Below are 26,728 nucleotides of genomic sequence, written 5' to 3'. Positions count from 1 at the left end.
AACCAATAGGTTTTGCAATTGCTTTTATTAGAAATTTTTCGGTATTTTATACTGGAAAAGCCAGTCAAACAACTGCCCCCCTGCCTGTTTGGACACATACTAGTCCTGCTGTGTCCATGCATCATCACCTATGTCATGGACACACTTCCTTGATTGACAGCTGTGAATGCAGGGCTCACAGCTGGAGGAAAAATCCTCCCACTGTCAGCTTGTGTCCCGCTACTGTCAGTGAGGACAAGCTGGGAGTTGTAGTTTTGCTAATGCTAGGGGAGATGTGAGCAGACAGCATACTGAGGGAGGGGGCGGAGACCTGCCCAGTGAGGCCACGCCCCCAACCTTTGAGAGGAATTCAGACTAGTGAGCTAAACTAAAAGTGTAATAAAAATACAAATAAAGGTGCTAGACTGCAAAACGTTTTGTTCGTTCTGACGGGTACACTTTAATGTAGATTGTACTAACAATATTTTATGCATTTCTTTCTGTTCCAGGTTACCAAGTGATAGTACCAGGTAAAAACCAACTTTTGTGTGCACTAAACTAGTTGGTAAATGTTGTCTTATACATCCATTTTGTATGGACAAGAATAGAATATACATACCGTATTTATCGGCGTATAACACGCACTGGCGTATAACACGCACCCCCATTTTAATAGGGAAATTTAAGTAAAAAAATAAAAATACATATAAGATAAATGACAGACTAAATTCCATATCATCCCTCTAACTTTGATTTTGCCTGAACTTCAGTTTGGTCCCCCCTTCCAGTGCCACATCATATCTCCCCTTTTATCAGCCCGTGTGCCACATTTACACCCCCCCTTACCCTCTCATCATTCCCCACTGTCTTATCATTCCCCCACCCCTCTCTTATCATGCCCCCTCTCATCATGCCCCCTTCTCACCATGCCCCCTCTCATCATGCCCTCTTCTCACCATGCCCCCTCTCATTATGCCCCCTTCTCATCATGCCCCCTTCTCACCATGCCCCCTTCTCACCATGCCCCCTTCTCACCATGCCCCCTCTCACCATGCCCCCTCTCACCATGCCCCCTCTCACCATGCCCCCCTCTCACCATGCCCCCTCTCATCTTGCCCCCTCTCATCTTGCCCCTTTCTCATCATGCCCCCTTCTCATCATGCCCCCTTCTCACCATGCCCCCTCTCATCTTGCCCCCTCTCATCTTGCCCCCCTCACATCATGCCCCCTTTTCATCATCCCCTTTCCCTCCGTTTTTGATATATACATTTTTCCCATCTTCCTTACTTAGCCGTGCTCGGCAGGCCAGGTCCGGTGTCGGGTCTTTCGGGCTGCGGTCAGTGAAGCTGGATGAGTGACGTACTCTGCCGGCTGCACAACATCAGGGACGTCACTCATCATTCGCTGTATCCGCCGCGGGTCAGTGTGGTCGCCGCTGGCAGCCCAACCGCAGTCACCTTAGAATAGTTACAGCGGCAGCAGCATTGAATGAGGGACGTCCCTGATCTTGTGCAGCGGAGCTAGCAGAGGACATCACTCATCCGGCTTCACTGACCGCAGCCAACACCGGACCTGGCCTGGCGAGCTTGGCACGGTAACGAAGATGAAAAAAAAACAATACAATAAAAAGCAGAGGGGAAAAGAAGGAAAATGTAAAAAAAACAAAGGGGGAGCCGCGCGCTGGTCACTAATTTAAAGTGGCCGCGGCCAGGCTGCTAATCCTTAACAAGCAGCCGCTGCTGCGGCCACTTTGAATCAGTGACAAAAAGATTTATCGGTGTATAACACGCAGGCAGACTTTTTGCCTTGAATCAAAGTTTTAAAAGTGCGTGTTGTACGCCGATAAATACGGTATGTACAAAAGCAGCCCAAGCCCACTACACAAAGTTGTGAACTATACTATACTCTGGAGAGTTATTACTTTTTACATTTTTTTTTACATGATATTCATGTGGAATCTGATGAGAATAATAGCCATGTTCTTTTCCACCATGTGCTATATTGTGGAGAAATACTTCTAGGCAAAAATAAGCCTATAGCTCTGGTATACGCTATCAACAAGACTTTATGTGAACTCAAGATCATACAGAATCCACATGGACAGGATCACACTGTCCCTTGTATGCATGAGGAATTAAATTGGAACTCCAGCCAAATGAAAATACCTTTATATAGCTGCACATGTTATATAAGTTATATAACTTTGTAATGTACAAGTGTATTCTTTGCTATGCCGACAAGAAATCCATTAGTTCTTAGCACACATGATGACTGTCGGGAACCACTTTGTTGGGTTCGGCTGCCATATTGGGCCCAACACGTCACTTTATAACATCACTGTCCCTTCTTATCAGCTCTCAGACAGCCATAAGAGCTTCAGTGCATGATGGGCTCTGATTGGCTGAGGCCGCACACACCTCACTCGCTATATTCCCTCCTTACCTAACCATGTGACCTGCTCAGCTCTCTGAAGGCAGCTCCTACCGGCAGAACAGAGTAGCAGCGAAGAATATCAATGCACAGCTCTCAGCTATGTATTTAAGAATTATATGTGTGATACTGCCTGCAGCTTAGTATGTGTAATCCTTACTTGATAACAGTATATCTAAGCATAATATGTGTGCTACTGCATGCTGGGCTGCCACAGAAGAAACAGATTGTCTGTGTAGTTTCCTGCAGCTCTCAGCTTCCTGCACAAAGCAGGAAGTACCTGGATTTTCAAAGGCTGTTTATGGGGCTACAGGGGTCCAGTTTTAAAACAAATTATATGGTGAGCATATATATGTTTAACTTTTGTAAGTTTTTATTTTTACAACTTTTGGCTGGATATCTCCTTTAATTTCGAAAGGGATCTAACCCCCCAGCCCCAACAAATAGACATAATTTAGCAACTCACTTTGGTTTAAGCCTTTGGTATGATTATGCAAGAAATGTCTTCCTGAATACTGAGCCATTATTAATATATTTGTAAATTTCTTTATAGATGCTGGACCAGTATTTCCACATCTTCCCACATTTGGTAATTTATTTTACTACTAAATTACCTCTTATCATATATATGGAACATTTTTATTATTGTATCTTTTTTTTAATCTCCTGGAAAGATAAGGGTAGAGTTGTAGCACAATAAGGGAAATTTGCTAAGACTGTTAGTTAAGATAGATTTAACTAAAAGTACAGAGGAGAAGGATGCATATGCCTCTTAATATATTTTGCACATGTGGCTGTTCATGCACCTTTAAAGGGGTATTCCAGTAAAAAGAAAAATCATAACAACTGGCTCCTGAAAGTTAGACAGATTTGTAAATTACTTCTATTAAAAAATCTTAATCTTTCCAGTACTTATCAGTTGCTGAAGTTGAGTTTTTCTTTTCTGTCTGACAACAGTGCTCTCTGCTGACACCTCTGCTGGAGAGGTTTGCTATGTGGATTTGCTCCTACTCTGGACAGTTCCTGAGACAGACAGAGGTGTCAGCAGAGAGCATTGTTGTCAGGCAGAAAAGAACAACTCAACTTCAGCAACTGATAAGTACTGGAAAGATTAAGATTTTTTTTAATAGATGTAATTTACAAAACTGTTTAACTTTCTAAAGCCAGTTGTTTTTAACTGGAATACCCCTTTAAATTGCATCTATGCCAATTATGACATAGCATAGATTTTAGCTCTAATTGATGTCAATTTCTGAAATACATTTGTTGGGCTGCAGTTGTTATATACAAAATGTTATGTAAAATTAGGCTTGTAAAACATTTTTAACTTTTGTGAACCAGAAAATGGGTGTTCATGGTTTAAAGTTCCCCTGTCACTTAGGTAAACTTTTTACATGTCAGGCAGACAAAAGTTTTGATCGCTTGGGGTCTGAGTTCTCAGACCCCCAAGTCCAAATATTGCCAGGAGAAGCGCACAGTACTGCATTTTACTCCCTGACTGCCTGCAATCTCTGTCCAGTTGAGCTAGATAGGTTCCACTTTAAGTCTATGGAGCCTTCCCAGTGAAGCTGAATGGGAATTATGACCAGCCAAGAAGTGAAGCACTGCGTGTTTCTCCCTACCATTTCTATAGATCAAAACATTGGACATGTCTGTCAGACTTTAATAAGTTTTCCCTAATAACTTTATAAAAAGAAAGAGGGAAAGGCGCTCCTTGATGAGTAATGTAGATGGTAAGGGTAGACAATTGGGTAGATTCAATACCACTTACCAGATCAGGTTGTGCAACTACATACACAACAATGGGAAAGGTGTGTAGTGAAATAAATTCCGTCTGCAGCCTTCCGGAGCACATGTAGAGTATAATCAAAGGGAAGCTTCATTTGGAGCAGGATAGTGGTGCTGACCGGAACAAAGGATCAAGGAGCCAGGATAAAATCCATCTGTTTTATTTCCAATAATGCAAAGCGTTTCGCTGAGCATGCAAAGCTTCCCTTTGATTATACTAATAACTTTATGAACTGTAAATGAACTGTAGCATGTAATATTCATTGGTGCAATAAATATTGAGCCACTAAGTTTACCCTTAATACCCCCATTTGTGCTGTGTCTTTGCTTGCAATGGTTTACGGTGGGAAAATTCCTTCAGGTCTATTGTTGAAGTGCAGCACAAATAGATACGGTATATTGATAAAGTACATAATTTGCATTTCTTTCTCAAATTTGTAAAACACTTTCAGATTTCTGTTGTGGATTTCTTTGAAGATTTGCTGTATAGTATTTGGCATATTTGTAATGTTGACAAACTAATAGCTCTACTTCTACAGTGAGACTATTTATGACAACCTAATGGTTTGATTGCTTTTTTCTCTTACAGACTTCCAAAAATATCTTACTCAAACTGTACATGGTAAGTGAATACTTCTAGTAAGTGTTCACTGACTTTATTTTAGGTTTTTATATAGAGAGTACAAATTCATGGTCTGGATATTTAGGCATATAGATAGGTGGAATGTTCCTAAATGTTGCGATACCTGTACATTTTTTTTCTAATTGCTCGTGCACTGCTGGTAACTAGTGTTGCTCGCGAATATTCGCAATGCGAATTTTATTCTCGAAAATCGAATATTCGCGAATTCGCGAATATTCGCGAATATAGCACTATATATTCGTAATTACAAATATTCATTTTTGTTTTTTTCCCACAGTACACAGCGATCACCCCTCTCTGCTTCCAGCTTGTGTGGTGTAAAGAAGGCTCTAATACTACTGTGTGAGACTGGCATGCAAATTTTCGCATATGCAAAAATTTGCATATGCTAATTTTCGCATATGCGAAAATAAAACGTGATTATTACGAATATGCGAATTTAGCGAATATATGACGAATATTCATCCATATATTCGCGAATATTCGCGAATTTGAATATGGCCTATGCCGCTCAACACTACTGGTAACTGGGGGTTAAATTTGAATATTCAATGTATTGAATTCTGTCTTCCTTTTGCTGGAAGACAAAAGGTTCTTTCAACTTCTTGTACATAGACCTCCTTGTGTCCTTGTACAAATGTTAAATAATCTACTGCAATTATATCTTCAAATATTTGCAATATGTTGCACAGCTACAACCTTTACAATATCATTATATCGATGAATACTACCTTTTCTTATCATTGTGAGCAAAGCTTATTGTTGTTGGAAAACAACACATAATAGAACGTAACCACATTTCATATTTCTGCATTAACAGACTGCTGTGGACCTTCAGGGGAAATTCTTAATGTAAGTCTTCAAGAGTGTGCATAAAAAAACTCCAGCATACATACTGCCAGATTCTCATTATTTATTTTATTACAGGATGGAGATACCTGGGAATTTGGCTGTAATGTCTGCACTTGTAATGGAATTACTGGAATAATGGACTGTGAGCCTCGTGATTGTGACCAAGAAGTAGTCTGTGGTGAAAATGAAAGAAAGGTTTTCACAGATCTAACAAAACAATCTAAAGACTCTTGTTGTGGACATTGTGGTAAGTGTCTTTTTGTCTGTCTTTAAAGGGAAACCGTCATGAGCACCACCACTAACTTCAAGTGTACCTGTTGTCAGCAAAAACTTTTTATATAATGTACATAAGACAATTATATGTATATTTGTAAAATACATTGGTAAAAAAAATTGGTATATTTATGATTGAAAAAGTGCTGTCCCTGCAGCTATTGCCTGTGAGGAGTCCAAATACAAGAAGTGAGGACAGGACAAGCAGGGCTCTGTGCAGGCTCCTGGCTTGTCAATCATCCTGCTGTGTGAGCCCATAGCATGTCACAGAGCCTCACTGCACAGAGCCCTGCTTGTCTTCACTGCACAGAGCCCTGCTTGTCCTCACTGCACAGAGCCCTGCTTGCCCTCACTGCACAGAGTCCTGCTTGTCCTCACTGCACAGAGCCCCGCTTGTCTTCACTGCACAGAGTCCTGCTTGTCCTCACTGCACAGAGCCCTGCTTGTCCTCACTGCACAGAACCCTGCTTGTCCTCATTGCACAGAGTCCTGCTTGTCCTCACTGCACAGAGCCCTGCTTGTCCTCACTGCACAGAGCCCTGCTTGTCTTCACTGCACAGAGCCCCCCTTGTCCACTCTAACTTCCTGTATTTGGACTCCTCATAGAGACACACAGGCAATAGCTGCAGGGACAAAAATACACATTTTTTTTTACCAATGTAAATTACAAATATACATATAAAGGTATTATCTACGTTATATAAAAAGTTTTTGTTGATGACAGGTACACTTTAATGGTATAGGTTTGTAGTGTGGGTTGCGCTGATGACAATGGTATTTGACATGGTATGGCTTTTTTGCAAAGAAAGCAGCTTGGTGCATGTGGGGTGTTCTCAAGCCCCGAGTGCACTGTGATGTCCAGCCTTGATCTCCAGAGCAAATGTCATCGCTGACAGGAGACATGAAGTAAAATTTCTCTGGTTGCAAGGAGAGACAGCAAAGGGGAGGAGGATCAGCACAGGAGAGGAGGGCATTTACTCGGAACTTCCAGGCTGGAAGTTTTTAGAAATGCAATAACAAAAATGCACATGCTCTGTAGGGTTTACAGTGGGGATCAAAAGTTTGGGCCCCCCAGGTAAAAATTTGTATTAATGTGCATAAAGAAGCCAAGGAAATATGGAAGAATCTCCAAAAGGCATCAAATTACAGATTAGACATTCTTATAATATGTCAACAAAAGTTAGATTTTATTTCAATCATTTACACTTTCAAAATAACAGAAAACAAAAAACTGGCATCTGCAAAAGTTTGGGCACCCTTCAGAGTGGTAAGTATCCCTTTGGCAAGTATCACAGCTTGTAAACGCTTTTTGTAGCCGGCCAAGAGTCTTTCAATTCTTGTTTGAGGTATCTTTGCCCATTCTTCCTTACAAAAGTCTTCCAGTTCTTTGAGATTTCTGGGCTGTCTGTCATGCACTGCTCTTTTAAGGTCTATCCATACATTTTCAATTAGGTTGAGGTCAGGAGAATGTGAAGGCCATGGCAAAACCTTCAGTTTACGCCTCTTGATGTAATCCCCCGTGGATTTTGAGGTGTGTTTAGGATCATTATCCATTTGTAGAAGCCATCCTCTCTTTAACTTCAGCTTTTTCACAGATGGCATCAAGTTAGCATCCAAAATGTGCTAAAATTTTATTGAATCAATTTTTCCTTCTACTCGTGAGATGTTCCCTGTGCCACTGGCTGCAATACAACCCCAAAGCATGATTGATCCACCCCGATGCTTAACAGTTGGACAGAGGTTCTTTTCATTGAATTCTGTCCCCCTTCTTCTCCGAATATACCCTTGCTCATTCTGGCCAAAAATGTAAATTTTAACCTCATCGGTCGACAGAACTTGTTTCCAAAATGTGTCAGGCTTGTCTATATGTTTATTTGCAAAATTCAGAACGCTGATTTTTGTGGTGAGGACATAGAAGAGGTTTTCTTCTGATGACTCTTCCATGAAGACCATATTTGTACAAGTATCTCTTTATAGTGAAATAGTGTACCACAACTCCAGTGTCTGCCAGATCTTTCTGGAGGGATTGTGCAGTCAAATGTGGGTTTTGAATAGTTCATCTCACAATCCTGCGAGCTGTTCTGTCTGATATTTTTCTTGGTCTTCCAGATCTTGCTTTAACTTCCACTGTTCCTGATGACTGCCATTTCTTAATTACATTCCGAACAGAGGATATTGGCACCTGAAAACATTTTGCTATCTTCTTATAGCCTTCTCCAGCTTTGAGAGCATCAACTATTTTCAGTTCCAGATTTCTAGACAACTGCTTAGAAGAACCCATGGTGCTGATTGTTGGGGCCAGGTCAGATGGGTCTAGGCATTTAAAACCTTTGAGATTGACATCATCTGGTCTTCCTAGACGATGATTGAGAACAATCCATGACACTGGCAGGTCTCAACTTTGCAAAGGGGGCAGTGCATGCTATAAATTCTGCAGTGCCCAAACTTTTGCAGACGCCATTTTTTGTTTTCTGTTATTTTGAAAGTGTAAATGATGGAAATAAAATCAAATTTTTGTTGACATATTATAAGAATGTCTAATCTGTAATTTGATGCCTTTAGGAGATTTTTTCCATCTTTCCTTGGCTTTTTTACCTGGGGTGCCCAAACTTTTGATCCCCACTGTAGATGCATATAGTAAAGTTACCATGTGTTTTAAACTGCATGGTGAACAAAAAACTAAATAAGTAAAATTTGTAGAATTCATTGAACCCCCCCCCCCCCCAAAAAAAAAAAAATGATACATGATTTGTAATACATTATTATTGTATACATTATTTGTATTTTAATTTGTAATGATACCATTAAAAATATAGCAAAACTTCTTCAACAGGTCCTGTCATGATTTAAAACAATGCCCTTCTAATAGCAAATGTATTTCTTTTACAGAACCACTAACATGTAAACATAATGGTACTGATTATAAGGTGGGTAAAATATGTACATTTAATTTAAAACAAAGTCATTTATCATATAATCTTACAAAGTTTCATAGGGTTTTAGGTTTAACTATCCTTCCTGAATATTCTAAATAGTAATACAAAATTTTTCATTTATAATCCACTCAAGATCTGAATTTTTATATAAACAGTATATATATATATATATATATATATATACTGCTCAAAAAATTAAGGGAACACTTAAACAACCCAATGTTGGTCACTTTTTGAATGCTGGTGGTGCTTTCAGTCTAGTGGTAGCTTGAGACGGGGTCTACAACCCACACAAGTGGCTCAGGTACTGCAGCTCATCCAGGATGGCACATCAATGCGAGCTGTGGCAAGAAGGTTTGCTCTGTCTGTCAGCATAGTGTCGAGAGCATGGAGGCACTATCAGGAGACTTGGAGGAGGCCGTAGGAAGGCAACAACTCAGCAGCAGGACCACTACCTCCACCTTTGTGCAAGGAGGAGCACTGCCAGAGCCCTGCAAAATGACCTGCAGCAGGCTACAAATGTGCATGTGTCCACTCAAATGGTCAGAAACAGACTCCATGAGGGTGGTATGAGGGCCCGAAGTCCACAGATGAGGGTTGTGCTTACAGCCCAACCCCGTGCAGAACGTTTGGCATTTGCCAGAGAACACAAAGACTGGCAAATCCGCCACTGGCGTCCTGTGCTCTTCACAGATGAAAGCAGGTTCACACTGAGCACATGTGACAGACATGACAGAGTCTGGAGACGCCGTGGAGAATGTTCTGCTGCCCTCAACATCCTCCAGCATGGCTGTTTTGCAGGTGGGTCAGTAATGGTGTTGGGTGGCATGTGCTTGCCAGAGGTAGCCTGACTTCCATTAGGTACCAAGATGAGATCCTTAGACCTCTTTGAGACCATATGCTGGTGCGGTTTGTCTTGGGGTCCTCCTAATACAAGACAATGCTAGACCTCATGTGGCTGGAGTGTTTTAGCAGTTCCTGCAAGAGGAAGGCATTGATGCTATGGAATGGCCTGCCCGTTCCCCAGACTGGAATCCGATCAAGCACTTTTTTTTTGAGCAGTGTATATATATATATATATATATATATATATATATATATATATTTACCTTAACATTATTTTTTATCACATAATTATTTTCTTTTTTAAATACTTATCTTTATAATATTTTAGATAAATGAAACATTCATAGATCCAGAAAATCCATGTGTTGTTTACACTTGTGAAGTCACAGGCTTGTCAGTATGGGTTGACACATGTCCAAAACAGAAGTACTGTACAAAGGTAAGACAAAATAATACCCTCTCCTTGGAACTATCTCTGCTGAAATAACAACACATACACAAGTTTAATTTTTGACTGTGTTTTGTCGCTATTTTCTTCATATGTTACTTTTTGCGATAAACAGTTGTTGCAAATTGTTTATAACATTATCACTGAATTGACAGGGTTAGTCGTGATTTCAGTTGAAATCATGCATTGGTTTGGAATTCGTTAATTGCACCTTTTCGATTTGGTGCACATACCTTCATTAACCCCTTGGGGAAGGAGCCCATTATAACCCTAAGGACGGGAGCATTTTTTTCAAATCTGACCTCTATCACTTTATGCATTAATAACTCTGGGATGCTTTTACTTATAAATTTGATTCCGAGATTGTTTTTTTCGTGACATATTCTATTTTATGTTAGTGGTAAATTTTCATCTATACTTGCATAATTTCTTGGTGAAAAATTTGAAAATGTCATGAAAAATTTGAAAATGTTGCATTTTTCTAACTTTGAAGCACTCTGCTTGTAAGGAAAAGGGACATATCAATTAAATTACATATTGATTCACATATACAATATCTAAAGACATGTTTAGGTAGCTGCAACCAAACAATAGGGACAGTAGTAGTGATACTGCTAGTAGTGATACTAATGTGAGAAAAAGTTTATGTTGTATACAATATAAATATATATATATATATATATATATATATATATATATTTTAATGTATGTCCAGTGAATTGAAGTAAAACAATTTATTTAAACAACAATCTGATGATGCTTGTGGTGTCCTTTCTAGAGCCCTTACATCGGACTCACCATGATAAACATAGTATGTATACAGTATTCATACAATCAAATCAGCATAAAATATACAAAGTTATAAAATACCGGTATCCCAATTTGGCAAATAGTATGTAGCGCTATAGGTGCATGCACGGAAATCGTTCGAATATAATGTCCCACAATCTGAGCAACATTTTGAGGTACTCATCTACCTCTTTTTCAATAGCAATTGCATTGCTATTGAAAAAGAGGTAGATGAGTTCCTCAAAACACGTCTAGGCTATACCTGACAACCACCTGTACCCCAGTATTGGCAAATCCGATGACCATCACCCCCATTCACCGGACCATAGGGACCATACTAGAGTACACTCCTGGGATTGCACATATCCTGCCTGCCAGCGACGTCTCCCTGGTGAAAACCTATGACCGGCAACCACGCTCTAGGACATTGCTGGTAAGAGGCACAGTGTGCCAAACCCCTAAAACCACTCAAACACTTGCAGTGACTTTCCCCGTGCCGCTGGGGTAGAGTGGTCCACATTTGAGGGGTCTCTAGCACTGCAGAGCGCAGCCACATGCATCCACAGGATTAAAATTAAGAGACTATCCATATCCCACTCACCAATCTCTATCCCTGCGCCGTCAGGGTAGAGTGGGACACACACGAGGAGTCTCCAGTGCCACAGAGCGCGCCAAATTCACAGACACAGCTCTAACTTCTACTTACCGACACACTGCTGTATGCATCTATGTATCTATGTCAGATACGTTCTATACAGAGACATCGTTGCTTAGATTGTGGGACATTATATTCTAACAAGCTAGCACGGTCTCCGTGCATGCACCTATAGCGCTACATACTATTTGCCACATTGGGATACCGGTACTTTGTATATTTTATGCTGATTGTATTGTATGAATACCATATACAAACTATTTTTATCTTGTTGTGACCGATGTAAGGGCCCTACAAAGGACACCACAAGCATCATCATATTGTTGTTGAAATAAATTGTTTTAATTCAATTCACTGGACATACATTATATATATATATATATATATATATATATATACAACATATACCCATTACATTGGTCATATAAGCCCAGACTTGAGGAAAGTGTACCCCCATCATTCACATATACAATATGTTAACTTTATGTTTGCATCATAAAGTTGACATGTTTTTACTTTTTGAAAACATCAGAGGGCTTCAAAATATAGCAGCAATTTTCAAATTTTTCACGAAAATGTCAAAATCAGAATTTTTCAGGGACCAGTTAAGTTTTGAAGTGAATATTAGTGTCTTTATGTTGGAAATTCCCTATAATGGACCCCATTATGAAAACTGCACCCCTCAAAGTATTCAAAATGACATTCAGAAAGTTTGTTAACCCTTTAGATGTGTCACTGGAATAGCAACAAAATGGAGGAGCAAAATCAAAATCTCCATTTTATACACTAACATGTAGCCCCATTTTTTTCATTTTTACAAGAGGTAAAAGGTAAAAACGCCCCCCAAAACTTGTCATTAATTTTCTCTCGAGTAAGGAGATACCTCATATGTGGATGTAAAGTGCTCTGTGGGTGCGCTAGAGGGCTCAGAAGGGAAGGAGCGACAATGGCATTTTGACGAGCGAATTTTGCTGAAATGGTTTTTGGGGGGCATGTTGCATTTAGAAATCCCCCATGATGCCAGAACAGAAAAAAAATCCACATGGCATAGTATTTTGGAAACTGCACTACTCAAGGAACGTAACAAGGGGTAAATTGAATCTTTATACCCCACAGGTGATTGACTAACTTTCTTTAAAGTTGGACGTGAAAATGAAAAATTCTGTTTTTAACACTACAATGCTGGTGTTACCCCAAACTTTTCATTTTCACAAGGAGTAATAGGAGAAAATGTCCTGCAAAAATTGTAACCCCATTTCTCTTGATTAAGGTAATATATCATATGTGGATGTAAAGTGCTCTGTGGATGCACTAGAGGGCTCAGAAGGGAAGGAGCGACATTGGGCTTTTGGAGAGCGAATTTTGCTGAAATGTTTTTCGGGGGGGCATGTCGCATTTAGGAAGTCCCCATGATGCCAGAACAGTAAAAACAATAAAAATAAACACATGGCACACTATTTTGGAAACTACACCCCTCAAGGAACGTAACAAGGGGTAAAGTGAGCCTTAACACCCCACAGGTGATTGATGAACTTTCATTAAAGTGGGACGTAAAAATAAAAAAAAAATAGTTTTTTCAATAAAATGCTGGTGTTACCCCAAATTTTTCATTTTCACAAGGGGTAATAGAAGGAGCTCCATTGGGCTTTTGGAGAGAGAATATGGTTGGAATGGAAGTCGGGGGCCATGTGCATTTACAAAGCCCCCTTGGTGCCAGAACAGTGGACCCCCCCCTCACATGTGACCACAGTGCAATGAAAAATTAGATTTTTCATTTTTACGGACTACTGTTCAAAATATCTGTCAGCACCTGTGGGGTGTAAATAATCACTCTACCCCTTGTTACATTCCTTGAGGGGTGCACTTTCCAAAATGGGATCAAATGTGAGTGTTTTTTTTTCGTGTTCATGTCAGAACTGCTGTAACTACCAGCCACCTTGTTAGCATGCTGTTGTAGCCCCTAAAGGGGTTCTCCGCCCCTAGACATCTTATCCCCTATCCAAAGGATAGGGGATAAGATGTCAGATCGCCGTGGTCCCGCTGCTGGGGAGCCTCGGGATCGCCGCTGCGGCACTAGGCTATCATTGCTGCACAGAGCGAGTTCGCTCTGTGCGTAATGATAGGCGATACAGGGGACGGAGCAGTGTGACGTCAAGACTCCGCCCCTTGTGACATCACGGCCTGTCCCCTTAATGCAAGTCTATGGCAGGGGGCGCGACGACCACACGCCCCCTCCCATAGACTTGTATTGAGGGGGCGGGCCGTGACGTCACGAGGGGCGGAGCCGTGACGTAACGATGCTCCGGCCCCTGTATTGCCCATCATTACGTGCAGAGTGAACTTGCTCTGTGCAGTAATGATAGCGCAGTGCCGCAGCGGTGATCCCAGGGGTCCCCAGCAGCGGGACCGCGGTGATCTGACATCTTATCCCCTATCCTTTGGATAGGTGATAAGATGTCTAGGGGCGGAGTACCCCTTTAACTTTTCCTTTTCATGTGGCCCTAAACTGTTGCCTTGAAATACGACAGGGCTCTAAAGTGAGAGAGCGCCATGCGTATTTGAGGCCTAAATTAGGAATTTGCAATAGGGGCGGACCAAGATACAAGGATGGCGCTTGTCTCCTTCAAAACCCTATGGCAGTGTTTCCCAAACAGGGTGCCTCTAGCTGTTGCAAAACTCCCAGCCTGCCAGGACAGTCAATGGCTGTCCTGCAATACTGGGAGTTGTTGTTTTGCAACAACTAAAGGCTCCGTTAAGGAAACACTGCTGTATGAGACATTTTTCATTTTTATTGGGGGGGGGGAGGGGAGTGTAAGGGGGTGTATATGTTGTGTTTTACTTTTTTTATTTTGTGTACATTCACACAGGCGGGGGTTCACAGCGAGTTTTTCGGAAAACTTGTCGCAGCTCAAACTTCTAGAAGGAAACCCACTGTAAACCCGCCCGTGTGAATGTGCCCTGTACATTCACATGGGGGGGGGGGGGGGGGGGCACCCCAAACCTTCAGCTGTTACAAAACTACAACTCACAGAATGCACTGACATGCAGTGTACATGCTGGGAGTTGTAGTTTTCCAACAGCTGTAGGCACACTGGTGGGGAACCACTGAGTTAGGAAACAGACTCTAGCTCAGTGATTCCAACCCGTGTGCCTCCAGCTGTTGCAAAACTACAACTCCCAGCATGTTTGGTCTGTCAGTGCATTCTGGGAGTTGTAGTTTTGCAACAGCAGGAGGCACACGGGTTCGAATCCCTCAGTTAGGACACAGACTCTAGCTCAACCAGTGTGCCTACAGCTGTTGCAAAACTACAACTCCCAGCATGCACTGACAGCCGAAAGGCATGCTAGGAGTTGTAGTTATGCAAAAACTGGGGAAGAACAGTTTGGAGACTGCTAAGTAGTGGTCTCCAAACTTTAGCCCTCAAGATGTTGCAAAACTACAACTCCACGCATGCCCAGACTGTCCAGGCATGCTGGGAGTTGTAGTTCTGTAACATCTGAAGGGCCAGATATTGCAGAACTACACCACCCAGCATCCCTGACTGTCTGGGCATGCTGGTAATTGTAGTTTTGAAACATCTGGAGTGCTACAGTTTGGAGATCACTGTATAGTGGTCTCCAAACTGTGCCACTTCAGATGTTGCCAAACTACAACTTCCAGCACGCCCAGACAGTCAGTGAATGCTGAAAGTTGTACTTTTGCAACATCTGGAGGACCACAGTTTAGAGACCACTACACGGTGGTCTCCAAACTGTGGCCCTCCAGATGTTGCAAAACTACAACTCCCAGTATGCTGGGAGTTGTAGTTTTGTAACTTTTAGAAGGCCACAGTGAAGATCAATTACCAGCGATCTTCACTGCAGCCTCCTCCTCCGTACTTTCCGACCTGCCTCCTGCCGCCACCTGATGTCTCTGCTGCCGCTGCTGCTCCGGTAAGCCGGCCATGCTTCCCGATAAGCTGCCTCTCCGGTAAGCCGGCCGGACTTCAATCGGTGGCCAGAGCAGGGGAAATAGAATTTAAACACCCCCCCCCCCCCCCCTCCGTTCACAACTGACATTGCTTGGTCAGTCTTGATCGACCAATGGCAGGGAAAGTTCTGCATGGAATTCTGGGGCAGGAGTCTGCGCCTTTTGTAGGGCTGCATTTGTGCCAAAATTACAAACTTGCGTGCGACAATTAACAATTTTGGCGCAACTATGCTCCATTTGATGCAAATAAAACATACATAAAATCACAAATTGCAGCACCATTATTGATACATGCCCCCCCCCCCCCCCCCCCCCAATGTCACTTCTATAATTGTATACAAATGTACAAGGCAGGGGAATAAAAGAGTCTGTAGAAGACTGTATCCTGTATACACGTGTCTCAGGCACCAACCAAAGAAGACCAAAAGTCATAAGGAGATCATTATATGTATCCTCATTTAATTATTTTGAGAAATCAAAGGTTAGGTATTCATAAAAACTAAAGTGGCTTTACTAAGTTGGTAAATTGGATCAAATCTTCAAGAAACAGGAACTCCAGACAGATGCCTATTCTCCTAAACTGCACATCTCAAGTGATAATATTAAAATAGGGATTGGCCCAGGATAGTAAAATGTAGCTATTTTTGTTAAAAGGTGTAATGGGAGTCCTGTTAACACTTTAATTAACCTCTGAAAGTGTGCGATGCCATGCGGCCACCAAGCCCAAGAGTACAAAAGACTTTTAAGGGGGAAGATCAACCATAAGAGTATATTTGGTGACTATAAGGGGGGGGGGGGGGGGGGTTATCAAAACCAGTGCTAAGGAAAAATTGACCAGTTACCCATAGCAACCAATAAGATCGCTTCTTTCATTTTTCAGGTGCCTTTACAAAAACGAAAGAAGTGATCTGATTGGTTGCTATGGGCAACTGCACCACTCTTTATCTACACAGGTTTTGATAAATCTCCCCCTATATGCTTAAAAAAGGATTTGGTATATGTGACATGTGCCTTAAACATGATTTGATCAATATAGCAATCCATATACAGCCCCCATGGGAGCCATAACCCAATATTACAAAAGTCCAGAAACTTGAACTCTATGTAGTAATCTCACATTTCCCTCCCTCCGGTTTCCCTCATAACTTGGACAACGTGTTAATAAGGTATCTGACATGTGTCAGCCCCTATGTGGACCATAATAAAGGTGGTATTGGTTGTCACATCCACCTCAGGGCTACCTGATTGGGGTAGGTAAACTTTTTCTTAAAATGTGCGTGTAACATCCTATTATATATATGTTTTTTCTCCTTTGTGTTTATAGGATAGACGAACATATGATGAAAATGGATGCTGCTATACTTGTAAGTAATGCACACACACACACACACACACACACACACACACACACACACACACATATATATATATATATATATATATATATATACACACATACACATATAGATAGCTAGCTAGAAAGAAATATTATGTCCTCTTCGGTTTAATCCATATAAACAGCCATATTTCTAAAGTATGCAAGGTAGGTAGGGAAAATAGACCATCGATTCCAGGCACCGCTGGCTCAAAACATCACAGTCACGAAATTTCTTGTAAAAGATCCACATGTGGATCACTTTTATTGTATTAACCCCTTAAGGACAGACCCATTTTTTACCTTAACCCCTTAAGGACTCAGTCAATTTTGGTCTTAAGGACTTAGACAATTAAATTTTTACGTTTTCATTTTTTCCTCCTCGCCTTCTTAAAATCATAACTCTTTTATATTTTCATCCACAGACTAGTATGAGGGCTTGTTTTTTGCGTGACCAGTTGTCCTTTGTAATGACATAACTCATTATATCATAAAATGTATGGCGCAACCAAAAAACACTATTTTTGTGGGGAAATTAAAAACAAAGATGCAATTTAGCAAATTTTGGAAGGTTTCGTTTTCACGCCGTACAATTTACGGTAAAAATGACATGTGTTCTTTATTCTGAGGGTCAATACGATTAAAATGATACCCATTATTACGTACTTTTATATTATTGTTGTGCTTAAAAAAAATCACAAACTTTTTAACCAAATTAGTACGTTTATAATCCCTTTATTTTGATGACCTCTAACTTTTTTATTTTTCCGTATAGGCGGCGGTATGGGGGCAAATTTTTTGCGCCATGATCTGTAATTTTTTTTGATACCACATTTGCATATAAAAAACTTTTAATAAATTTTTTATAATTTTTTTTATAAAATGTATAAAAAAAAGTAGCAATTTTGGACTTTTTTTTTTTTTTTTACGTTCAAGCCGTTCACCGGACGGGATCATTAACATTTTATTTTAATAGTTCGGACATTTACGCACGCGGCGATACCAAATATGTCTATTAAATTTATTTTTTACGCTTTTTGGGGGTAAAATAGGAAAAAACTGACGTTTTACTTTTTTATTGGGGGAGGGGATTTTTCACTTTTTTTTTACTTTTACATTTTTCTAAATTTTTTTTTACACTTGAATAGTCCCCATAGGGGACTATTCATAGCAATACCATGATTGCTAATACTGATCTGTTCTATGTATAGGGCATAGAACAGATCAGTGTTATCGGTCATCTTCTGTTCTGGTCTGCTCGATCTCAGACCAGAGCAGAAGACGCCAGGAGCCGGAAGGAGGAAGGTGAGGGGACCTCCGTGCGGCGTTCTGAATGATCGGATCCCCGCAGCAGCTGGATCTCACAGGCTTCCGCAGTAGGCAGACAGGAGGTCATGATCTGACCTCCTGCTGCCATAGCAACCAATGGCAACCTGCGATCGTATTGCGGCGCCGCCATTGGTGAACAAGGGGTGCGCGCTCCCCATGTCAACACCATAGATGCCGTGATCAAGAATGATCACAGTATCTGTGGGGTTAATGCTGCCGGGACCAGCGCAATCGCGGCTCCGGCAGCTGCGGCGGGACTCCGGCTGTGTTTGACAGCCGAGTCAAGCCGACGATTTCCTGGCCGCGAAGGTGCCAGAGATCGCTAGGACATATGCATACGTCCCAGCGCGTGAACGTGTTGGGTGCTGCGACGTATGTATACGTCTCATAGCGGGAAGGGGCTAAAAAAAAAAAAATATGGATGATGTGTTTTGAGGGTATCCCCCTCTTACTCAGATCAGCATAACCATAAAACAGTTAAACTAAATATAGTGTGAACTGGTGCCAAACAGAGTGTGGCAGTGACCCAGTGGTCAAAGGTCATGTAAGGTAGTTCATACAACAGGTACACAGTATCCTGTGAGCAGGTAACTACATGTTAAAATCAATATAAAACTTTCGAAAACAAAAGGGATTACATATTATATTCATTAGCCTGCAGGATCGCTAGGTTCTTAATGCATTTCCCACACTCTGCAGCGCTGTAGGTCCCGATGCCACGGACACGTTGCTAAGGGCCGCGGTCACGTGTTGCATCTGGGCCAATGGGATAGCAGAGAATGCATATTGACTCACGGAGCAGTAGGCTGTGAGAGTGGGCTTCGCGGACCTGCAGCACTTCAGAGTATCATATAAAGAATACAGGTTAAGGGTCCGGAGTGTTTAAGTATATGTAAACAGGAAAATATATATGATGAAGGGTCATATTCACAAGTGGACCACTCGGGCACAGGCAGTTTATGGTGCATATTGGCCCTTATTTACTAAGTGTTGGATTTTTACCAGTGTGAAAGGTTGTTTCCGACTTGTAGGATTCCTCTTTATTTACTATGGGGCTTCACAGGGCTTCGGGAAAACTTTCTGATCAGCTATTTCTGGGTGTAAATTTCCAGCCATTTATTCGCAGGATTTTCAGTGAATTCAATAGTAAATATGTCGGGTTGTGAAACCACGCCTGTTTTCCGGACAACCACGCCCCTTTGTGACATGCCCCTTTTCCAGCTTTTTAGGATGCAATGACGGGCTTATCGGATTTTCCTGTCGCACAGTGGCGGCGACATGTCTCAGACACTATGTGCCAAAGCAAGTTAACCCCTTAAGGACTCAGGGTTTTTCAGTTTTTGCATTTTCGTTTTTTCCTCCTTATCGTAAAAAAATCATAACTCTTTCAATTTTGCACCTAAAAATCCATATGATGGCTTATATTTTATGCCACCAACTCTACTTTGTAATGACATCAGTCATTTTACCTAAAAATCTACGGTGAAACGGAAAAAAAATCATTGGGAGACAAAATTGAAAAAAAAATCCGCCATTTTGTAACTTTTGGTGGCTTCCGTTTCTACACAGTACATTTTTCGGTAAAAATGATACCTTCTCTTTATTCTGTAGGTCCATACAATTAAAATGATACCCTACTTATGTAGGTTTGATTTTGTCGTACTTCTGGAAAAAATCATAACTACATGCAGGAAAATGTATACGTTTAAAATTGTCATCTTCTGACCCCAATAACTTTTTTATTTTTCCGCGTATGGGGCGGTATGAGGGCTCATTTTTTGCGCCGGGATCTGAAGTTTTTAGCGATTCCATTTTTGCATTGATAGGACTTATTGACTTTTTATTCATTTTTTCATGATATAAAAAGTGACCAAAAATGCATTATTTTGGACTTTGGAATTTTTTGCACGTACGCCATTGACCGTGCGGTTTAATTAACAATATATTTTTATAATTCGGACATTTACGCACGCGGCGATACCACATATATTTATTTTTATTTTTTATTTACACTGTTTTGTTTTTTTAATGGGAAAAGGGGGGTGATTCAAACTTTTATTAGGGGAGGTGTTACCTGATCTTTATTCACTTTTTTTCTCACCTTTCTTTTGCAATGTTATAGCTCCTATAGGCGGCTATAACACTGCAAACACTGATCTTTAACATTGATCACTGGTTTCTCATAAGAAACCACTGATCGATGATTCTGCCGCTTGACTGCTCATGCCTGGATCTCCGGCACTGAGCAGTCATTCGGCGATCAGACAGCAAGGAGGCAGGTAGGGATCCTCCAGCTGTCTTGTAAGCTGTTTGGGATGGCGCGATTTTGCCGCGGCGATCCCTAACAGCTCCCTGAGCTAACCGGCATAGTTTTACTTTCACTTTAGATGCGGCGTTCAACTTTGAACGCCGCGTCTAAAGGGTTAATAATGTGCGGCACCGCGATCAGTGCTGTGCGCTATTAGCCACGGGTCCAACCGTGGCCCCGCTTTATAGAACGGGAGCGAACACCGTGACGTACCGGTACGTCATGGGTCCTTAAGAGGTTAAACTAACTTGACAAAAACTAGCCGGTTGTAGCATAGTAAATGAGGGACATTGGCCCAGATTTATCAAACTGTGCGAGAGACGAAGGGGAGTAATTTTTCCACAGCAACCAATCACAGCTCAGCTAACATGCTCTGGTAATGTGAAAGCGGATTTCTGATTGGTTGCCGTTGGAAAATTCCTCCACTTTTTATCTCACACAGTTTGATAAATCTGGGCCATTGTGTCCACTGATGACCACTTTTTACCACATGTGAACCCAGGCTTACTCAGCAGTAACCCCCTAAATGCTCACTCAAACAATTTGTTAATAAATGTAAATAGGTCCCCTCCCATAATAAAAGTTTAAATATCCCCTTTTTTCATTTTTTAAATAATAATAAATAAATGAAAAATACATATTTGGTATCCAAGCTTAAATTGCTGATTTTTTATCACTTCCTGTATCAGAAAAAATGAACAAAGAGTGATCAAAAGTCCCATCTAAGCAAAAAGCAAAAATTGCACTGATGAAAACTACAGATCGCAGAGCACAAAATGAGCATATGAAAAAATAAAAAAGTTATTGAGTCCGAATAGCACATTTTTAACCATACTCATTTTCTTACAAAAAGTTATAATTTTTTGAAAGAAATTAAATAAAACCTGTATAAATGAGGTATTGCTGTAATGATTTTATCCTACAGAATAAAGATAACATGCCCTGTGGGGGCTATAACAGTGTAAAAAAAAAGGGTAAAAAAAAGTTCATAAATGTGATTTAACCCATTCCCTAATAAAAGTTTGAATCACCCTCCTTTTCCCATAAAAAAAACTATGTACAGAAAAATGAATATAAACATATGTTGTATCACCACGTGCGATATGAATAAAAAAGCAATCAAAATGTCAGATCAAAACAAAAATGGTACCTTTTTAAAGGTATACATTTTCCTGCATGTAGTTATGATTTTTTCCAGAAGTACGACAAAATCAAACCTATATAAGTAGGATATCATTCATATGGACCTACAGAATAAAGAGAAGGTGTCATTTTTACCAAAAAATGTACTGCATAGAAACGGAAGCCCCCAAAAGTTACAAAATGGCGTTTTGTCTTCAATTTTGTTGCACAGTGACTTTTTTTTTGTTTCGCCGTAGATTTTTGGGTAAAATGACTGCTGTCATTACAAAGTAGAATTGATGGCAACAAATAAGCCATCATATGGGTTTTTAGGTGGAAAATTGAAAGGGTTAGGCTAGGTTCAGACTACGGAATTTCCGCCTGCAATTCCGCTTTGAAATTGCAGGTGGAAATTCCGCTTGCTAAAATGTACTGTATAGTGAATGGTTTTCTGTTCACAAATTCCCACTTCAGAATTTGTGAAGCGGAATTTGTGAACGGAAAATCCGCTTGGAAATTTCCGCCTGAAGAAAGGCATTGCTCTTTCTTCAGGCGGAAATCCGCGCGGAACACATTGCAGTCTATTGGAGACTGCAGTGTCCGCATGGTCCTAGCGCCGACTGATTCAGTCAGCGCTGGCCGCACTCGGAATCTCCGGGCGGAAATTTTCTGCCCGGAGATTCCGTAGTCTGAACCTAGCCTTATGATTTTTAAAAGGTAAGGAGGAAAAAACGTAAATGCAAAAATTGAAAAATTTTGAGTCCTTAAGGGGTTAAAGGTGTCCAGAAACTGTCATCTGGATAGCAGTCACATGATACAAGCCATTGTTTACACCCAGAGGCAATGACATTTGATATTGTGGTCACCAGTTTCTCTTTATGGCTATTTTCCTTCTAATGTTGTGTGGATTAGAGAAATGGACACACAATGGTGGGATAGAGGCTATCTTTTTCCTCTCAACACTGTCTGATCTGACACAGCCCATCTCTCCCCCCTTGCACTGTCTTCATCTAACTGTAAATACTCATAGTATATACTGTATAAATATATAATATAAAAAGTATACCTTTGCAATCAAGTGATATACCTGAGGAAAACCAAACAATAAAATGGTTACTAGGCTAATGTTTACTAGGACATGTTCCCAGGTTGTCACTTGGAAAAGATAATGACTTAAAGGGGTACTCCGGTGGAAAACATTTTTTTTTTAAATCAACTGGTGCCAGAAAGTTACACAGATTTCTAAATGAATTCTATTAAAAAATATTTGTCCTTCCAGTACTTCTTAGCAGCTGTATGCTACAGAGGAAATTATTTTCTTTGTGAATTTTCTTATTTCCTTATTTGTCCACAGTGCTCTCTGCTGACACCTGATGCCAGTATCAGGAACTATCCAGAGCAGGATAAAATCCCCATAGAAAACCTTTGCTGCTCTGGACAGTTCCTGACACGGACAGAGGTGTCAGCAGAGAGCACTGTGGACAAGACAAAAAAGAAATTCAAAAGGAAAAGAATTTCCTCTGTACCACTGCTAAGAAGTACTGGAAGGAGTAAGATTTTTAAATAGAAGTAATTTACAAATATGTTTAACTTTCTGGCACCAGATTAAAATAAAAAAATAAAAAAAGGTTCTCCCCCGAAGTACCCCTTTACGCTATGCAAATGTGCACCAATAGAAGTCAGTAAATGCTGGGCTACAGAGGGAAGTAATGAAGTAGAAGCAAAGGGGGTAGATATGAGACTCTGACTGGAAAGGGATGGCCGGTCTGCAATGAAGAACTCTAAAGCAGGGATTTACAGGAAATTAGTTTTTCTCTTTCCAAGGTTGGAAAACACCTTCAATAAATAAAAGCAGAACAAGTCCAAAAGTACAAAAATGGTTAAAGGCCTCAAGCATAGAAATTATATGAAAATATTTATTTAAAAAGAAAATAGCATATAATAATTTTAAATGTGCATATTTTTTATATTCTCCACCATGCTTGCCAACTGGGCGGGGCTTATGGCAGAGAGGGTGTGGTCATCTCTGAGTAGCAATTTAAATACTAGCAATCATAAACTGTAGTTGAAATGTCCATCAGCTCAGAGCCGGCAGAGATTTCAGGGCACACAGGCTGCATCCGATGCGCAGAGATTTATGTTCTATCCGTATCAGCTTTATTGTGGAGAAAACAGTGGCCATGTTACCTGTAGCTCCCAATCGGGGTTTTCCGTTTTTGTAAATTGGACTGAAAAAAATGAAACCTGTTATTCTGGTCAAAGTGATAGGACTTTTGAAAGTTTAATATATGTTTTTTTTTTTTTGTTTTTTTGTAGGTGACAACTCATGTAAGCCATCGCCAACAACAATAGAGTTAACTATAACTTACACAGACTTTGATGATAACTATGAAGGATCATGTTCATCATTTGTTACAATGGCAAAATGCAGTGGAGAATGTGAAGAAGCTAAATCAAGGTAGGTTTTCAGAGATTTAAACAATGTTTTAAAATACTCTGCTGGAGAAACATTTGAAAGCTGAGTCCTAAGAAATCCCTTAGCCTCAGTTGCTCTAACTGTAGAATTAACAATGGTTATCCATCTTTACACGGCAGAATTTCCATAGTGCAACATATTTCCATAGTGCCACGGAAATCCTGATTTAGGCAGAAACATGTTCATTGTTTCTGTGGATTCCGAACAGAAATGCATTGCCATCTAGGGGTGTTTTAAAAAAGTTCTAGTGCTGCCAGGTGTTCCGCTTATATTCCGCCGTGTGAACATAGCCTTACAAACAATATCCCATATCATAAAAATATCTTAATTCTTTCAGTACTTATGAGCTGCTGAAGGTGAGTTGTTCTTTTCTGTCTAAGTGCTCACTGATGACACCTGTCTCACGAACTTTCCAGAGTAGAAGCAATTCCCCATATCAAACATCTTCTACTCTGTGCAGTTCCCGAGACAAACAGAGATGTCAGCAGAGAGCACTGTTGCCAGCTGATAATTATTGGAAGGATTAAGATTTTTTAATAGAAGTAATTTACAAATCTGTTTAACTTTCTGGAGCCAATTGATTAAAAAGAAAAGTTTTTTTTCCTGGAATATCCCTTTAACAACAGTGCTTTTAAACGGGGAATAGCAATAGCATAAGGTGAATTTACAGGAACAGAAATGTTTCTTTAAATAATAACATTTGTATGGAGAACATACACCTAAGTTAGGCAAACCTGATGAAGGTCTCTAAAACAAAATACTAGCTGTGATGGACAGAATCTTTTATTTTATCATCAAATGGAGAAAACAATTATATAGTAGCAGCCAGTACAACACTTCCCAGACCATATAAGAATACAGTATATAAGAATGCATTTAGGTTGACCACAATGATACTTTTACGTTTTATATGCATCTTACTGAACACTTTTTTATTTTTCAGATATGACACAGATATGCACAAAGTAGTAAGTGATTGTTACTGCTGCAAAGACGTAGCATCTGAAGAAAGGACGATTGATATGATGTGTGAAGATGGCAGCATTAGGCCATATACCTACAGCCATATAACAGCTTGCAGTTGCAATGCTTGTACTGATACATTTACTTACCGCTGATCAAACGAAAAAAAAAAATTAAATACATTTATCAATGGTTCTTTTAGAAATGTTAACATTGAGCTTTAAAGATACTCACTATACTACTATACTACTGTAGTGCATTGTTGTCTCCTTAATATGACATATACTTTATTTTCATTTTGCTTTAGTAATAAAACATATTCACTCTTCCCTTTTGTATGGGTTTTTAATCGGTCTCAAAACATAAATGGGTTATCCTTCATAAGGTAATTTTAGTATGTATCTGCTGCACAGTAATGGACATGCTTAGGAAGGATCTCTGCTTGTCTTGGTGCAAATGGCTATGCTGTGAGATTACCATAATGCTGTGGCTATCTTTTTGTGAACTGGGTATTTCCTGTTGGAGTGTGTTCTCTCAAACTACAAATCCCATAGTTCCTTGTTTGTAAGTGTGAGGTTACTTTCCTCACTCCCACACATCTCACCCCACCCATTGAAACACAAATGAGTTGCTTTCTATTCAAAAGACCAGTGTTTTCTAACCAGGGTGCCTGCAGGTGTTGACACAATTAGTTGCAGAATGATCTCTCTCCCACCCAGTGGTCACTCCACACATTGAACAGGACAGGCTCTTTTTGCCCACCTGACTAGTGATGCCATGTCTTAGACACACAGCAACATGAGAAAACCCGAGATCTGAGTCATTTTGTATGCTTTTAAAAATAAATATTGGGGTGAAAATCACAGAACAATTGTGAGAAAACCGTCACACACAGGTACAGACACTATATTATGAACTACACTAACTTTATAGCCCCTATATCATAGTAAAATAAAAAAAAATATCCTAGAGTACCCCTTTAAAAGACACATTTAGAAAAGCAACCACAAGATTTCAAATGGGTCCTCTGACTTTCTTCCTCTCAAATAAAACACATTCCTTCAGTAGATGTGTGAGGGTGACACTGCATCTCCGCGGTGGTTTAGTTGCTTTTAGTTCATAATAATACTATACTGAGGCATAAATAGTACAGAAAAGGTAGATGGCATGGACACATATTGAGGAATCATGTGCCTTTAATCATCCTCTACATCTACATAATTATCTTGCACTTACCAAGTAACACTGCCATACAAGGTACACATATAATTACTATACAGCTAATGAACAAATACAATTATACCAAGGTGAACATTACCAATAATACCACTATGCTAGGGTCAGGGGCAAATTTATCAAAACTCCGTAAAAATAAAATCTGTCCTTGTTGCACATAGCAACCAATAAGGAATCAGCTTTTATTATTCTGATAAAATAAACACTGTGCTGTGATTGGTTGCTATGGGCAACAAAGACAGTTTTTCTTTTAGACAATTCTAAATAATGTCTGAATAATGCCACCATATTGTTAGTGTATAAAAACTAC

The 26,728-nt window shown here is 40.2% G+C and overlaps 1 protein-coding gene across 1 annotated transcript in view; it reads left to right on the top strand.

The window, feature by feature from the left end:
* LOC130367442 (integumentary mucin B.1-like) overlaps positions 1–25,704 on the top strand; it is a 52,288-nt gene extending 26,584 nt beyond the window's left edge. Inside the window, exons 15-24 of the mRNA XM_056569862.1 lie at positions 489–509; positions 2,963–2,998; positions 4,787–4,819; positions 5,661–5,692; positions 5,768–5,939; positions 8,855–8,892; positions 10,076–10,186; positions 16,934–16,973; positions 24,060–24,201; positions 25,163–25,704. Coding sequence (XP_056425837.1) covers positions 489–509; positions 2,963–2,998; positions 4,787–4,819; positions 5,661–5,692; positions 5,768–5,939; positions 8,855–8,892; positions 10,076–10,186; positions 16,934–16,973; positions 24,060–24,201; positions 25,163–25,337 — 800 coding nt within the window. The 3' untranslated portion in view covers positions 25,338–25,704. The remainder of the gene's footprint in view (positions 1–488; positions 510–2,962; positions 2,999–4,786; positions 4,820–5,660; positions 5,693–5,767; positions 5,940–8,854; positions 8,893–10,075; positions 10,187–16,933; positions 16,974–24,059; positions 24,202–25,162) is intronic.
* Positions 25,705–26,728: the final 1,024 nt, after the last annotated feature.

The sequence above is a fragment of the Hyla sarda genome, chromosome 4 (genome assembly GCF_029499605.1).
Source record: "Hyla sarda isolate aHylSar1 chromosome 4, aHylSar1.hap1, whole genome shotgun sequence".
In the NCBI taxonomy this organism is placed as follows: Eukaryota; Metazoa; Chordata; class Amphibia; order Anura; family Hylidae; genus Hyla; species Hyla sarda.
The sequence above is the reverse complement of the archived record's forward strand: the minus strand, read 5'-3'. Positions and strand labels throughout refer to the sequence as shown.